This window comes from Mandrillus leucophaeus, unplaced genomic scaffold (genome assembly GCF_000951045.1).
Source record: "Mandrillus leucophaeus isolate KB7577 unplaced genomic scaffold, Mleu.le_1.0 Scaffold233, whole genome shotgun sequence".
NCBI classification, from domain to species: Eukaryota; Metazoa; Chordata; class Mammalia; order Primates; family Cercopithecidae; genus Mandrillus; species Mandrillus leucophaeus.
In genome coordinates, this window is record NW_012102399.1 from 3,486,865 (window position 1) to 3,502,926 (window position 16,062).

At 38.0% G+C, this 16,062-nt stretch overlaps 1 protein-coding gene across 3 annotated transcripts in view; it reads right to left on the minus strand.

Annotated features, from left to right (window-relative positions):
- Positions 1-5,946: 5,946 nt before the first annotated feature.
- Positions 5,947-16,062, minus strand: part of GDAP1 (ganglioside induced differentiation associated protein 1) — a 24,186-nt gene continuing 14,070 nt past the window's right edge. For 2 of the 3 annotated variants that reach the window (XM_011981981.1, XM_011981979.1), the window contains exons 3-6: positions 12,252-12,425; positions 10,882-10,976; positions 9,800-9,914; positions 5,947-8,840 (exon numbers count right to left, since the gene is read on the minus strand). In XM_011981981.1, the coding sequence (XP_011837371.1) occupies positions 8,458-8,840; positions 9,800-9,914; positions 10,882-10,976; positions 12,252-12,425 (767 nt within the window). In that variant the 3' untranslated portion in view covers positions 5,947-8,457. The remainder of the gene's footprint in view (positions 8,841-9,799; positions 9,915-10,881; positions 10,977-12,251; positions 12,426-16,062) is intronic. The other variant, XM_011981980.1, reaches the window with a different exon arrangement.

Consider the following 16,062-nt stretch of genomic DNA (forward strand, 5'->3'; position numbering starts at 1 on the left):
TTTTAAATATATTAATGAATTTGATTTGCCAATACTTTATTGAGGAGTTTTGAATCTACAGTCATGAGGAATAGTTGATCTCTGATTTTTTTTTTTTTTTTTTTTTGGCGATGGAGTCTCGCTCTGTTGCCCAGGCTGGAGTGCCGTGGCCGGATCTCAGCTCATTGCAAGCTCCGCCTCCCGGGTTTATGCCATTCTCCTGCCTCAGCCTCCAAGTAGCTGGGACTACAGGCGCCCGCCACCTCGCCTGGCTAGTTTTTTTTTGTATTTTTTAGTAGAGACGGGGTTTCACTGTATTAGCCAGGATGGTCTCGATCTCCTGACCTTGTGATCCACCCGTCTCGGCCTCCCAAAGTGCTGGGATTACAGGCTTGAGCCACCGTGCCCAGCGCGATCTCTAATTTTTATTTTATTTTTTTTCAGAGAGAGTCTTGCTCTGTGGCCCAGGCTGTAATGCAGTGGCACGATCTCACTGCAACCTCCGCCTCCTGGGTTCAAGAGATTCTCTTGCCTCAGCTTCCCAAGTAGCTCAGATTACAGGCGCACACCACCATGCATGGCTAATTTTTGTATTTTTAGTAGAGACAGGGTTTCACCATGTTGGCCAGGCTGGTCTTGAACTCCTAACCTCAAGTGACATCCACCTCGGCATCCCAAAGTTCTGGGATTACAGGTGTGAGCCACCACGTCTGGCCCCATTTTTTTCTTATTTAAGTCAGATATTGGTATCAGGGTTATACTGGTCTCATAAGATAATTTTGTTAAGCACTCCCTTATCTATGTTCTAAAAAAGCTTATGTATAGTTGGCATTATTTCTCATTTCATACATGATAGAATTTACTAATAAAACCACTTGGGCCTTGAGTCTTCTTTGTAGAATGGTTATTTTTTATTACAAATTCAATTTATTTAGTGGACATATGGCTATTCCAAATGTCCATTTCTTATTGGGTCACTTTCGAGAAGTTGTATTTTTCAAGAAATTTGTCAATTTTATCTAGTTGCTAAATCAGCAACATTTGTTCCTAATATTTTTAATTTTCTTATTAAACTCTGCGGGATATGTAGTGACATCCCTTCTATTTGTATTACATGATATTGGTAATTTATATTTCTCTGTGTATTTCTTGATTCATCCTTTTGGGGTTTATCAATTTTATTAATCTTTCCAATGATGAATTTTGAGCTTTGTTAATTTTTGTTTCTATATCATAGATTTCTGCACTGATTTTTTTTCCCTTCTACTTACTTTGGGTTTAAACTTGTTTTGGGTTTAATTTACTCCTCTTTCTGTAGCTCTTTAAGTGGAAATTTACATGAAAAATTGTAAACTTTCCTTCTCTTCTAAAACAGGCATTTAAAGCTACAAATTTCTCTCTACGCCCTGCCTTTGCTGTATCTCACAAATTCTGAAGCGTATTTTTATTATCATTCAACTCAAAATATTTTCTTATTGCCTTATGATTTCTTCTTTCAGCCATGGGTTACACAGGTGCTACTTATTTCCAAATATTTGAAAATGTTTAAAATAGTTTAGTTGTTGATTTTTCATTTAATTCCACTATGGTCATAGAATATACTCTGCAACATAAAAATCTTTGAATCTTTAGTGAGATTTGTTTTATGGCCTAGAATATGTCTACTTTGATGAGCATTGCATACACACATGAAAAGAACGTTTATTCCACAGTTGTTGAGTATGTCTAGTAAATGTGAATGAGCTCAACTTGGCTGACAGTGTGCTCAGATCTTCCATATCCCAATTGAATTTTTGTCTACTTGATCTATTCATTACTGAGAGAATAGTGATAAAATCTCCAACTAACTTTTTCCATTGGTTCTCAGATTTCGCCACATAAATTTTGAAGCTCTTAGATGAATATGTATGTGATTACGTCTTCCTAATTCTTTTGTGATTCATAAATGTCCCTCTGTCTCTTATGAAACTCTTTGTCTTAAACTCCATTTTTTCTGAAATTAATATAGCCATACCACCTTTCTTGCTATACACCTGGTATATCGCTTTCCATACTTTTATGTTCAGTTTATACATGTTTAAAGTACATCTCATAGATAGCGCATACTTGTGTCTTCCATTCTTATCTAATCTGATCTCTGACCTTCAATTGGAACATTTTACATTTAATGCTATTTGCATTTACATATCATGCAATTACTGCCTTGGTGTGTTTAAGTCTACCACCTTGCTATGTGTTTTCCATTTGTCCCTTCTGTTTATTGTTTTGTTGCTTATTTCATTGGCATTTTATTTCTATGTGTTTCTTAGGGATTTTTAAAATTTGTTTTTAGTGTTCCTCCAGAGCTAACAATGTGTTATCAGAGTTTACTCAGTGTCAAAATTGCACTACTTCACCCTTGACACTACTTCCTTCCTCACACTTCCCACCTGATACTTTTCATTTGGCACATCTGTTCTCACACTTCATTCTTTACATATCACTAACCTAATAGCTTTACAATAGTATAATTCCATTAATCCACTTTCCCCAACCTTTGTGCTTTTTTTCATATATTTACTTCTACATATATTATAGAGCCCGGAAATTTACATTTTACATAATAATGCTATTAGTCTTGTTCTAAACAGTTACCTTTTTAAGGAAATTACGAGGCAATAAAAGTCTTTATATATACCCATTATTCGCCATTGCTGGCACTCCTTTTCTTTCCCCTCTCTGTGGATTTGGTTTCCATTTTGTATCATTCTCCATCAGCCTGAAAAAGGCCTTTAGCATTTTTTGGTTTTGCAGGGGTCTGCTGGATCCAACTTGTCTCGGCTTCAATTTACATGAAATCAACTGTCTTAAAAACCCAAGTTTTTAAGGGGCATTTTCTCCGGATACAAAATTTTGAATTGGCAGGATTCCCTCACCACACCCTCCCACCCCATCAGCACTTTGAAAGACATTTTCATTGTTGTCTGCATTCCATGATTTCTGGTAAGTCAGCACACATTCTTATCATCATTCTCGTGTATATCTTTTTTTTCCCCGAGTGCTTTCAAGGATTTTTGTTTTCCGCGGTCTGACAATGATATGTCTAGGCGAGACTTTCTTGGTATTTATCTTTCACTGAGTTCAATGATTTTCTTGGAAGAGTAAGTAAATGTTTTTTCATCAAATTTGGGAAAATATGGGATTAAATATATACATACACACACGCACATATTTCCTGCCCCATTCTTTATTCTCTTTTTAGAACTCCCATAATACATACATTAGACCAGTTGATATTTTCCACATGTTCCTGAGGTTCTGTTTATCTTTCTTTTGCCATCTTCCATCTGTTGTGAAGCCCATCCAGTGAATTTTTCACTTACATAATTTTCTAAAATTTCCATTTGGTTTCTTTTAATGGTTTTAATTTCTCTCCCATGATTTTCTGTCAATTCAATCAGACATTTTCTTTTAATTATATAAACATATTTTGTCTGTTAGCTGCTTTAAAGTATTTGCTAAATCCAACATTTAGGTCGTATCTATTTATTACTTTTTTCAACTATAGTCCTGTAACTTTGCTTATCTAGTAATTTTCTACTGTGTCCTGGACATTGTTAGTGATACCTTATAGAGACTCTGGATTCTGTTGTCTTCTTTCTGAAGCGTGTTGATTCTTGTTCTAGTAGGCAGTCCAGTTACTGGCTAGTCACCTTTAAATTGTGTACGTCTTGTCCTGTGCTTTGTTATGGAGGGCACGGAGAAGTCCAAGATGTTTCCCAAACACCTCTGACTAGGCCTCTGACTTGGCAGAAATCAACCCCCAGAATATGTCTCCCTTGCAGATCTTGTCATGACTTGGTTTCAGGCTTTTTTAGGATGGGTGCAGAGCTGTGGTCTTCAACTGGAGATGATTTTCCTCCCCTGGTGACATTTGGCAATATCTGAAGACATTTTGAGTTGCCACAAGTGGGGTGGGGGGCACTACAGGCATTTAGGAGGTAAAGGCCAAGGAAGCTGGTAAACATCCTACAACACACAGGATAGCTCCATACAACAAAGAATTATCTGGTTTACAGTATCAATTGGACCAAGACTGGAAAATGCTGGTAAGCCTTACTCCATGCCATGGTCCTTACTCCTGACTAGGGGATTAACAAGGTGCTAATGAGGCCCTCCTCTCTACCTGAAAGGAACCTCCAGTGATTTTCAGCACTGCTTGATGTCTAACATCTCTCGTAAACTGCTCTCTGATAGGCCTCGTGTAGTCTTGCTCTGCAGATGCTATTTCTTGATGGGAAAGTTTATAACATCACGTTGCAAGGGAATGAGCAAAGCAATAAGAATTTTTACAATGTAGCCACTTCTGCTTTTAGAGCTAATCATTTTTAGTTGATATCATTTTCATAATGCAAACCTTCATTTTCTTTTGAGCACTGAATTTAACGTAGGCTCTTGAAAACCTGTCCTCATTATATTTTTATGACATGTATTTGGCAATGTTTACAAGTAATTTTGTTGAGTATCAGATTCTTAAATTCAAAAGGTAGTTTAATCTGAAGATACCAAAAGCTATACTTATACATGCTGGCCATACGTCTGAAATTTTACTTTGTTAAAAATTAACTTACATATATGGATGTGAATATTGTTTCTGGCATGGAAACCTGACCCTTTCATCATGTTTCACTAAGATCTTTATATTTTTACCAATACTATTGGCTCTCCTACTAAGGGATTTTAATGACAGCACTTTGTAAATAAGGAATCAATGCATAAGGAATAAAGTAAAAGACCGAAGACAAAAACTTGTAACTTTCCCAAAGGAGTTTTATGACAAGGTAATGTGAATGAAATAGATACACGACCCTACTTGAATCAAAGAGTGTATCAAGGCTCACCGCAGGCATGTTTTGTCTCAAGTGCTACAGAGCTGCTCTACCCCACTGCCTTCTCACCAATGCCAATCTCTCCTCCCTCCTAACAGTCAGGCCCCAACTTAGGTGCAATCAATAAAGGATACTGCTGTCATCCATCCACTGTCTTTCTAATCCATAAACTGAGTTCTTTCATTCCCTCTCTTCATTTTCATAATGTACTACATAATTAAAACTACTATCCTCACACTAGAAATTACACTTCCTCACTTTGTTTGGAATCTACTACCCCACCTAGTAAAACAACTGTTTTGGAGTATTAAAAAATCAAGACATTCTGATATGGGTAAGCAGAGATCAAGTAAACGGACCAATAAGCATAAACAATATGATGGTTATATCTGAATACTAATTTATGTATTGCATTAATTTGACCTTCATGTCTTTACCATATTGTTTTTCTGAGCAGACTACGAAGTTAGATATTCGGGTGACTTTCCACAAGCATTCAGTATTGTTTCCCTTTGGTCTTGTTTGTAAATTCAAGGAAAACAATGCCAATTAGACTTGCATTTACTTTGCTTTGTTCAGTGTAAAATGAAAGTACTCAATTTCTACTTGAGTAGAATGGCTAAGCCTACCAAGCTAGAAATGTGGAAGGTAATTTGAATATTCATAATCCATACTCAATAAAAGAAAATTAGCTATGTCAAAAATATACATAAATATGAATAATAATTGAAACCCAGTAAACATGTAAGAAAACTATTTTGCAAAGATAAATACTCAGTGTTCATCATTTTCATGCTCTCCCATGGTAGGTGGCTGCCTGCAAAAGAGCTGTATTAATGAGCAGGATCAATTTGTTTTTGTTTTTGTTTTTGTTTTTTGAGAGATCCATGTTATTCTTTAGGCTGCCATTCATTTTAAGTGTGTATATTTAAATGAAGCAAGAGTCAGCAATTTTGTTATAAGGAAAATATGGCATCCTATAGCTAAGTATCTTGAATACCTAACCTCTGCTTATTTTACCCTTTTAATTACCACATGATGCTTTGATTTTAAATGAAACAAAATATCTGTTTTCCAAAAAAGATTACAAAATGAGTACTTTGTTTTAGGGTTCATATTTATTTTCCAAATACTTTTATTGATCTTACAGAATAGTGTCTTGGTCTCTCTATTGCATTCAACAACACCAAAAATCTACAACGCTGGTGTCAACAGCAATAATTACTAAAAATTGAGCAAGCAATTTACAACTATCTGCAATTATGGAAAATGGATTCAAAAGGCATCTGTCGCAATAGCAATAGTATTTATGTGTGTTAAGACACAAAAAGCCAACATAACTTTAGTACCTCAGGCATTTTTCTAATTGTGATATGTATACAAATTTTGGAAATTGAGGAGTACATTGACCAGTCACCAATAATCATGAAAAAGAAAATACATATAAGTGCCTATTTAGCTAATAATGTGTTTAACTCTAGCTTGACATTGTGTGATACTGTAATCCCTTACAAAGCATTAGAAATCAGTCACATTTGCCTCAAGCTTTTTTTTTAAACAGAAGAATAATCTGATGAAGATGCCCTTATTCCAGAAACTGAGGTCATTACGATCTTTGCTCGAAACATTTTAGAAGAGTTGGTGAACAAAAAGAACACCCAATCTTAGTCTACTGGATGAACAGCGACATCTAGTGGTCATTGTATCCCTAAACAAACGCCTTAAAAGCATAAACTCAAGTATCCATGAAATACGTGAAATTGCCACTATCTTTAATGTATTTCCAAAGAAACTGTACAAGGAAATTATAAACACATTCTATAAAGATTCCCTATGATTCAGGAATAATATAAATTGAAGGAAAAGTTAACCATGGACTTCTAATTTTTATTCTTAACAACCTTTTCACAGGTAAATATCCTTCAGAGATTTTTATAAAAATCCAATTTTTATTTCTTCACGACTCAGTTCTTGTTTCTAACAGAGTGACATAAAGAACTCAAACACTATGAACTAATGAATAATAAGTTCTATGGCTCTTATGAGTACATGGATTGGTATGTACCAGCAACAGATTCAGACACTCCATATGATGACACACTAATGTGCAAATTTAAAATGTTACTACTTAAAAAGCTGCTACTCAATTATTGTCTGATTGAGTTTACTCTGGAGGTCTTAGTAATCTTTTGTAAATCGGGAACATATAGTTCATCAAGGTTTTCTAATATAACTAGGTCACGAAATGGAATTACAGTCCATCAAAATAGAATTAAAGAATCATTTTACCACCAAAAAGTCATTGCTTCCTAGGCATGCCTTTCCTATTAATGATAAAGTTAGTACATTCTTTGGCTACTGTTGTTCACAGGGACCTTGGTACACCATCTCTATGCCTGCTACCCACCAGACACCACAAATGGCTCCTAAGGCCTTCACGGCCAGCTCCAGGGTGCCTTCTTGTGACCATGAAAGACTTTTTCTGAGCACAAACCATTTGCTGCAGTTCCGTGGTTATTCATGGGACACACTGGGACTATCCCTTCCAGATGAACTGAGGTATCCTCCCCAAATCCCTTAAACATACATGAATGAATACAGGTAAGCATCACTATCTATCCTTTTAATTCATCTTCCCTAGATTAACTGCCAAGTGCTAAGACTAGACTTTTCTAACAAGTTTTTGTTAATATCATAAACAGATGAAAGATCTGGACAACAATTTTTGTGTTAACACACCAGCCTCCCCAAATGAAGAATGAACATATTTGGTGCTCCCAGGTCATCAAAATACCCACTACCCAGCCATATGACATGCTAGTGATTAGCTGGGACATTCACATAAATGCCACTTACGTGCACGAAGAGGGCTATAGAGGCCACCCTTTCTACCTCCCACTGGACATGACCATCCAGAGGAATGGTATCTCACAGGCACCATCTAAAACAGTAAGGAACCATTACCACTTGGTAATTCAAATTGCGGACCATCTGAAATGGTAAGGAATCATCTTAATATCACTTAAGACTTTTACATAAATGCTAGGCAGATGTGTTCCAATGAGCATCACATTTCCAAGTATATAAGCACTTAATCTTACTAAAGCAATGTGTGTGATTCATAAGCATTTAAAATTAACACTGATGTCAAATGAGATGCTATACATATAAAGCCTGGGGTTCTCTCCAGCCCACTATCCCCAGTGATTCCCTACTCCTCTCCTAAGAGTTCTCAACTACAGGAGTGTATGTGTGGGCAGTGGCCACAAGTAACTAAATGTGACGTTTACCAATGGGACAGACAGTCATGAATTTTGGAGGCACCCAAAGTTTACTTTCTATTGCTCTACCCTATACAGACTTCATTCTCTCATTTTTCCTTCTCTTATCTCTTTGCCTTCCCATCTCTGCCTGGAGCTGGCAGTTGTAGAATGAAGCAATTTTGTGTCCTATTGCTATCTGAACCCCTGTATTGTGTAACAAAGATGACTTCTGAATTTTAGGAAAAAATACTGCTAACTACTCAATAAGACAGACTCAGAGAGCTATCAGCAATCATAAGATCTAGCTAAATGCTTGGATGAGCTGCCACTGTAAGATCCCAACAAACCTAGAAATAATTTGGTCTGGGTCTAAATGCTAATATCATGCTGCCAAGCCTCTTTCTGAAAAGCATAAAAGCAAAATATCCCACTCCTGCAAGCAAACCAACCACAAGGGTCGTGCCAAGAACTTTTGGGGCCCTTTTCTTGGCCACCCGGAATGCTGTTGGCAGCACTGCAGAGATTAATATATTGTTGACATGTCCTAAAACCTTGTTAAATGTTTTTCTCTTCAAGACACGCTCGTAATAGGTTTCCAAGTTTGGTCGCTTTCCGTTTCCCCAGTTTCTCCTTGCAAACCCCAGGAACTTCAGTCGATGCAATGTGACAGCAAGTGAGACGTCTGCCAGGGTGAAGGATTCACCGCAGAGCCAAGGTTGCTGGCCCTCTTCTAATTAGAGAAAGGGACATAGAGAATTAGAGGCAAGCACTCTACAGACAGACTCCAGCTGGTATCAGTGGTCTCAGCCTTAAGAGTGAGTGTGAGTATACCAAAAGATGAAGCCCATTATGTATTTATTTTCTTGACAGCCACACTCAGAGAGTAATTTCATGCTTTAAAAAAAAAAAAGTCCATGCAAATGTATCCTAGGCCAAAGGAGACTTGCTTGACGTCTGTCAGCCATCCAGGTCCCTATGTAAGACTGCAGCCACTTGAGCTTATCACTTTGTAAAGGACACTAAGGGGATGGGAGCCTCCAAGTTGGTTAAAAGACACTTCCTTCTTGTTTATAAAAACAGTTCTGCTTCAGAGAAATTCATAAAGCTGAGTCTGAAACATCACTCAGTGGCTACTGCTCTTAGTCACTTAAAGCAGAAGAGCTTTTGTGACAGGTAACATAGTCTTCAACTCTAGTCAGAGTAGCATAAATGGCCCACGTGTATACACCTATGTCTTAACCTTGAAGCCAGTTCACTGGCACGTGCATGCTTACCAGCCAGTTTACAGATGCCCATGTGCTGGCCCCCTTATTACACTTTAGATTAGAGGCTGTTTCCCTGCCTAAGGAAAAAACTAGAGGGAACATTCAAGCAATTACTCAAGTTATTCAACCAAACTAATTACTATAATTACAAATCTGTAAAACAGTTAGGTAAAAATCTCCCAAGCATAATTGAAATTATGCAGAAAAATCCTTCATGTAAATGCAGACTACTTCATGTAGGTGAGTTACAATTAGACACCTGGGTTTTTCTGGGTGCAATATCATTGTTGCTATCATAATTAAAACTGCCCATGAATAACAATAATGAAAAGCAGATTACAGAACGTTTTTGGTGAGACCTAAGAATATTCCCATGAATGATACTGATGTCGAAAAGAAAAAAAGAATACAAATGAGAACCTACCTGGGGTTTCTTCATTTCTTCTTTGCAATTCAGTTTCAACCTGATCCAAGACTTTCTCCAACTCATCAAGAATTTTCTTCAAATACTTGACATTGTCATGATCGAGTAGCTTTGACTAATCAATCACCAAAAAATAAAATAAAATAAAATAAAACAAAACAGATTATTTACACCTTTAAAAAAAATAAATCTAGGTAAAGCAAAGCAGATACAAACTCTTACAGAGTTCAGCCTGTTTATTTTAGACAACGGGAAGAAATAGAAAAACTCAGGAAAAAAAAAAAAAGAGCTAAGTTGAAAGGAAATATTCCATCTCTGAAAATGCCGCAGGAGCAGACCCACCACCCACTGGCAGCTCCTATGAGGCCAGGTGACCAGAGAAGGCAAAGAATGGGAGGGACAGGAAGAGCTGTCTGCCAAGCCCAACTCAGGAAAAGAATTGCAGCAGCTGTAATTGAAAGAGCAGCTGAAAGGTCAGGGATGAGAAAGAAGTCCGAGTAAAGGAGTTAAAGGGCGAGTGGAGAATCAGTCAAGTGACTGTGAGTGCAGATGTTTCTTCTGAGGAGCTCGTTTAGCTAAGATAGGATAAAGGAAGGTGGGAAGTTGGGGAAGGTTGGGAGTGCCACCGTTTTCTACACTTTTAATATGAGAGAAGCTTGCATGTGTTGCTGGGCTCAGGGAAGGAATCAACAGAAGGAGAAAGGCTGACCATAAAGCAAGCCCCTCAGGGGGCAAAGCGAGTCAGTGTGACACATGGAGGGATGTAGGTCTAGTGAGGACTTCCAGTGGTGGAATACCTGAAATGACAGATTCTAGAATATGTTATGAACTTCCTTTGCATTTCATAACTTTTTTGGCAACTAGCATGCTCAATATCTGTTTGTTAAGCACTTGTCATCAAGTTTGAATATCAAGTCTAATAAAAAGTTCTTTCTAAAAGGAGAACATAAGCCAAAGGTAACATGTGTACTAGTGAATTGCAATATTTAAAAGACGATATTCTAGAAATAGCGGTACTTTACAAAAAGTACAACATTTACTCCATGCAGTGTGTGTCAACTGAGGACAGCTGATTGACTTACTTTAAGTCGTTTCTGTTTTGCAATGTATGCTTCTTGTAAATCTGGGTTTTCTTCAGCAAGTTTCTTCAGCTCAGACTCTGTGTTTCCAATTTGGCCTGATAATAAAAACATTTTGGAAACAGAAAATTACTTTCTCCCTTCTACACCAGAAACAAGAAGCAGCAGAGAAACTCAATGGCAAGAGCATGAGCTCTGGGGCTCATGCCCTGCTCCTCTGCCTTGGGCTTACCCTGTCTGTGCCTCAGTTTCCTCATCTTTCAAATGGAACCATAAGAGTATCTGCCATGCAGGGTGAAGACTAAATGAGAAGCTTCATGGGAAGCACTTAGAGCAAGACCCAGAACTTTAGAATGCTCAGTGCAGTCTTGCTGCTCTGCCTTCCTCTACCTTTCAAGCTTTCTATAATGAACTCCTATAGGAAGGGAGGAAAAAGGCTTATTTTTAAAAAATATTGACTGTAGGTCATAGAATTATACTCAAAACTCTTGTTTCACATCATATAAAGGGTACTTATGAAGAGGAGGAGGAGGAATAAGAGGAAAAAGAAGCAGGAAGAGAGGGCAGTGGAGAAGAAAAAGGAAAAGAAGGGAGAAAAAGGAAGTGGTGACAAGGAAGGAAGGGAGAGAAGAGGAGAGGAAAAGGAGGGGTATCAAAAAGGAAAAAAAGAATAATAATAATAATAAAGGTGAGTATCATAATGGGGAAAAATGGTTTCTGGATTTAGAAGATCTGAGTTTGAGTGTTTCTGATCAACATTTCCAAAGTGTGACCACTGCCACCATCTTTTCCCTTCTTATCCCCAATTATCTGTGCTGTAAAGCACACCTCCTGCTCCACAGATCATGCACTGACTCTATCCTCATGACAGGAGGAAGGCAGAAAGCTGGATGTCACAACTCAATCCCAATAAATCTCCTATCACTGAACATAGAGACAGAGTAATAGTTAGACACCCTCTAGTCCAGTTTGCTCACATAATGAAACAACAATTAAGGATCAGAAACATGAACTCAACTGCCCATAATCCTAGGCAGATCCCAGCTTTTCAGATTCTTAGTCCATCTGTTCATGAGAATATGTTATATTCTTTACTTTTCCATAATCCACTCTTTTGAGTTTTACCCAAGCTTGGTCCTAAAAGCCAAGAGTTGGTAAATCAGGTCCTATAGACAATAAATGTCCAACTGAGCAAGTGAAGCACAGATTAATACGACTGGTTCACGGATCGATCCATAACATGCACATCCATGAAGCAAACTCAACAACGCTATTCCCAATCTTCTTTTAGTGACCATGAGACATGCTAGGTCTCAGAATGAATTAAAAGAAAGTGTCAGACAGAATTCCAGGTCTTTAAAATGTTTACATACTACGAATCCTTGTTGTTGCATAAGCCGGGATCATGGAGTCCACAGTTAACTCAGGATGTAAAATGCAGCCATGTGTATAGGCATCCATTGGCAAGGAGTCAAGCAGCTCTCGGTAATGTTGTACCCGTGGGTAATACATGCTTCCTTTATCAGGCATTAATCTGGGTGTTCTTTCTAAAATACGCACATACAAATATTGAAGAAAATGTTACAAATGAGTTGTTACCCTCAAAAGCAAAACAAAAACACTAACCACTCATCATTAACGCTTTCAACATATCTGTATATTCAAAGAACGTTGTCTCCTCGCTGCAGACATCCAAAGTTTGAAATGGCCTGATGCACCAGACAAGATCCCAAACCATAATCACACTGGTATTCTCTCATTTCTCCACCTTGCAAACTGCACTCAGCCTTCAAGGCCCAATTATTTATGCCATTTATTCCATGAAGCATTCCCTAACCTCCTACAACTGCCAACATCTGACTGGCTCACATGTGCCTTCTTCTATACATCCATAACATATTATACACACTCTATTACAGCCTTTATCACACTGTAATTCATTGCATCTTTTTACCCCATGACTGTCTTCAGGGAAAGGAACCTGCATTCCAGAGTCTAGCACAGTTCTCCACACACTTAAGGCCCTAAAAGTTTGGTTAATTGAATGAGGACTCATTATGGGAAGATAATCATGGGTTACTCTTTTCTAGGTGCCAATCAACATCAAGAGTGACCCTACTGACACATGTGAATGTGAAATGACAATCTATATGGAACAGGAAAGGTCTTTGCTCAAATATCACAGGTGCACTTTCCCCAGGAATTTCTAACAATTATCTCTAGAAAGTGGGTTCTACATACATCCTTATTTGCTAGTTAAAATCCAGACTGTAGAGTCCTTGACGGCAGGAACCAGGTACTGCTCTCTGTTAAATTCCCAGTGCCTAGTATAATGTTTGACATGTAGTAGGTGTTTAATAAATTATAATGAATACATTCCAAAATTTCCAGTTATTACATAGATTACTTGAGCTGGAGAAGCGCTGCAGTAGTTAACACGTATACTGAGAAACAAGGGCTGAAAATTTCTCACAAGATCCCACAGCTAATTAGAAGCAGAGCTAAAACTAAAGTCATCTGATTCCTAATGTAATGCTCTCTTTGATTATACCATCATAACATCTTCAAAGGATTTTAATTTCAGAGACTATCCAAAAAGAATAAAGTGAAGGATACAACCCAAAGGTGGGGACTATGTCCCTTCAGAATCTCTTCCTACCTCTGGCTCTCAAACTGTCCCTAAAAAATGTCGGGTCTAATAACTATCACAATTTCAAAGTATTAAGATATCTGCAATAACTTAACCATGAACATATCTGTGATTTCTATTGGATTTCAAAGCCGCAGGCACTCCTGATATTGCCATGGATTGTGCCTACATTGCTAATGGAAGGAAATAATTGCTTTAAATATTAGACCTACAATTATTCCCCATCCAAGATCTCAAATATCCTGAATTCTATTCATAAACCCCTAAGGGCGACAGTTCTCACACTATGGTCTGAGGATCCTTGGGTTTTCCTAAAACACGTTTGGGGGATTTACAAAGTCAAGATGTTTTTATAGAAATACTAAGACATTAATTACTTTTTCACTCTTACTGTCTCTCTCAAGCGTACAGTAGAAGTTTCCAAAGGCTACAGGAAACATGACACTATCACTCTGACAGCTAGTGGGATTGTGCTTATGTAGGCTAATAGTTTAAGTTTTCTCAGTTTTGCTTTCTAAATGGTAAATATTGATAGCCATGATCCACATTAAAAAAATGCTCTCTCGTGTCCTCAAAGACAAAGGGGTGTAGAGACCAAGAAGTTTAAGAACTAATGCTTTAGGGGTCCAAGAACCTCAGGCTAATAATCATAAATAGTACATTTTCAAACGCTTCCCAAAAGGTCAAAGTAATGGCTGGTGGCTCTGGCTGCTTTCTGGTGCCAGGCCCTGGGGCTTCTCTCCAGAACAGCATACCATTTCCTTCCTAGAAAAGTGAATGAGAGCAGGAAAAACAATGCCTAATTGCTTTCTGGGGAAGATCCATCAGGCCAAGCCCAAATTCTTCAAGGAGGACAAATGTTTAAATCCATGAAAATAATTTTCTTGTACTCAGTGTGCCGTTACTATCTAACCATTTCCTGAAGCACTCTGTCAGAACACCCACTGAACCCAAGTTATCTTCCCATCTTTCTTTCTTTGTGAGTGTCAACCATGCCCTGTCCAGTATCACAGGGGCACTGTGCTGCCATCCTCCTCCTCAAACCGAAGCACAGCAGTATCTGCTGCTTCTGATAAAAGAATTTTTCAAAGGACAACTGGGAATTTCCTTTGAATTATAGAGGAGATCTTCCCTCTCAATCCCATCCTATTTTATTTTCCAGTCCTTCCATAAAGCACCTTTATCAAAATACTAAAAGCAAGAATTTTTTTCTCAGTAATCTACCTCAACCAGGAGTGGGAATGCAACACAAGGCATACCGGGGCAGGATAGAGAATTAGGGAGTTTTAAGAAGCAGGCAATGAGAGGAGGTGCCAGCACTGGGGAGTGGGATTGCAATAGTGGAAATCAGGCTTGGTATTAAGCTGAAAGAACAAATAAGTTGGCACAAGACCCGACTTTCTGGAATAACTGAGTAGGGGACAAGTTTTATATTACACATAAATTTAGGCAGCAAATTATAAACCAGCAGATAGATATAAAGCAGAAAGATCTGATAAACAGCAGAGGAAACCAAAAGAAGCAAAAAATAAAATTAGAAAGAAACAATAAAAGCATTATGCAGCCATGTAATAGAGACAAACTGGTCTGTACATTCTCAAGTCCCTGTAATGCTGAGTAAAATAACAATGGCTCTGAGCCTTTCTTTTAAAATTACATTTGGTTTTTCCCAAGAGTAAAAAAATAAAAAGAAATTAGGGGCTTAAAGGCGTAAGTTTTCATTATTTTACTAAATTCACTACTCTGGTTACCCATGTTTCCTAGCAAAGGCAGATAAAGGAGGTATTACTATGCCTTGTTTTCAAGAAAGACTCCCCTAGGTCTATTTGTATAATTTTCAAGTCTCCCTTACTAGCTCAATGGAAACAGATTATATTTCATTCCTCACTCTAGCCCCTTGCTGTTTATTTTACTTAGAATGTATAGTGATTGCATCAGTATATAATATGCATAACACAGCTGAACAATATTGTACCCTTCAACTAGTCACACACTAGGCTATTAAAAATATATAATAATGGGCTAGGTGTGGTGGCTCATGCCTGCAATCCCAGCACTTTGGGAGGCCGAGGCGGGCAGATCACGAGCTCAGGAGATCAAGAGACCATCCCGGCCAACATGGTGAAACCCCATCTCTACTAAAATACTAAAAATTAGCCAGGTGTGGTGGTGCATGCCTGTAGTCCCAGCTACTCGGGAGGCTGAGGCAGGGGAATCCCTTGACCCTGCGAGGCAGATGTTGCAGTGAGCAGAGATCATGCCACTGCACTCCAGCCTGGAGACACAGCGAGACTGTCTCAAATATATAGAGATATATAAATATATATCTACATACACACACACAGACACACACACACACACACTAGTGTTAAACAATTAAGTTATGACCTGAGGCAAAAGATATGATTGCAAACTGATTACAATTCAATACTGTCAAAACTCTGGAACTAGAAAGAGCAAATCTAAATACAGATGAGGGGAAAAAAAAAAAAAAGACCTGGTGTCAAATTATATCAGTTCACTGTATGCATCCA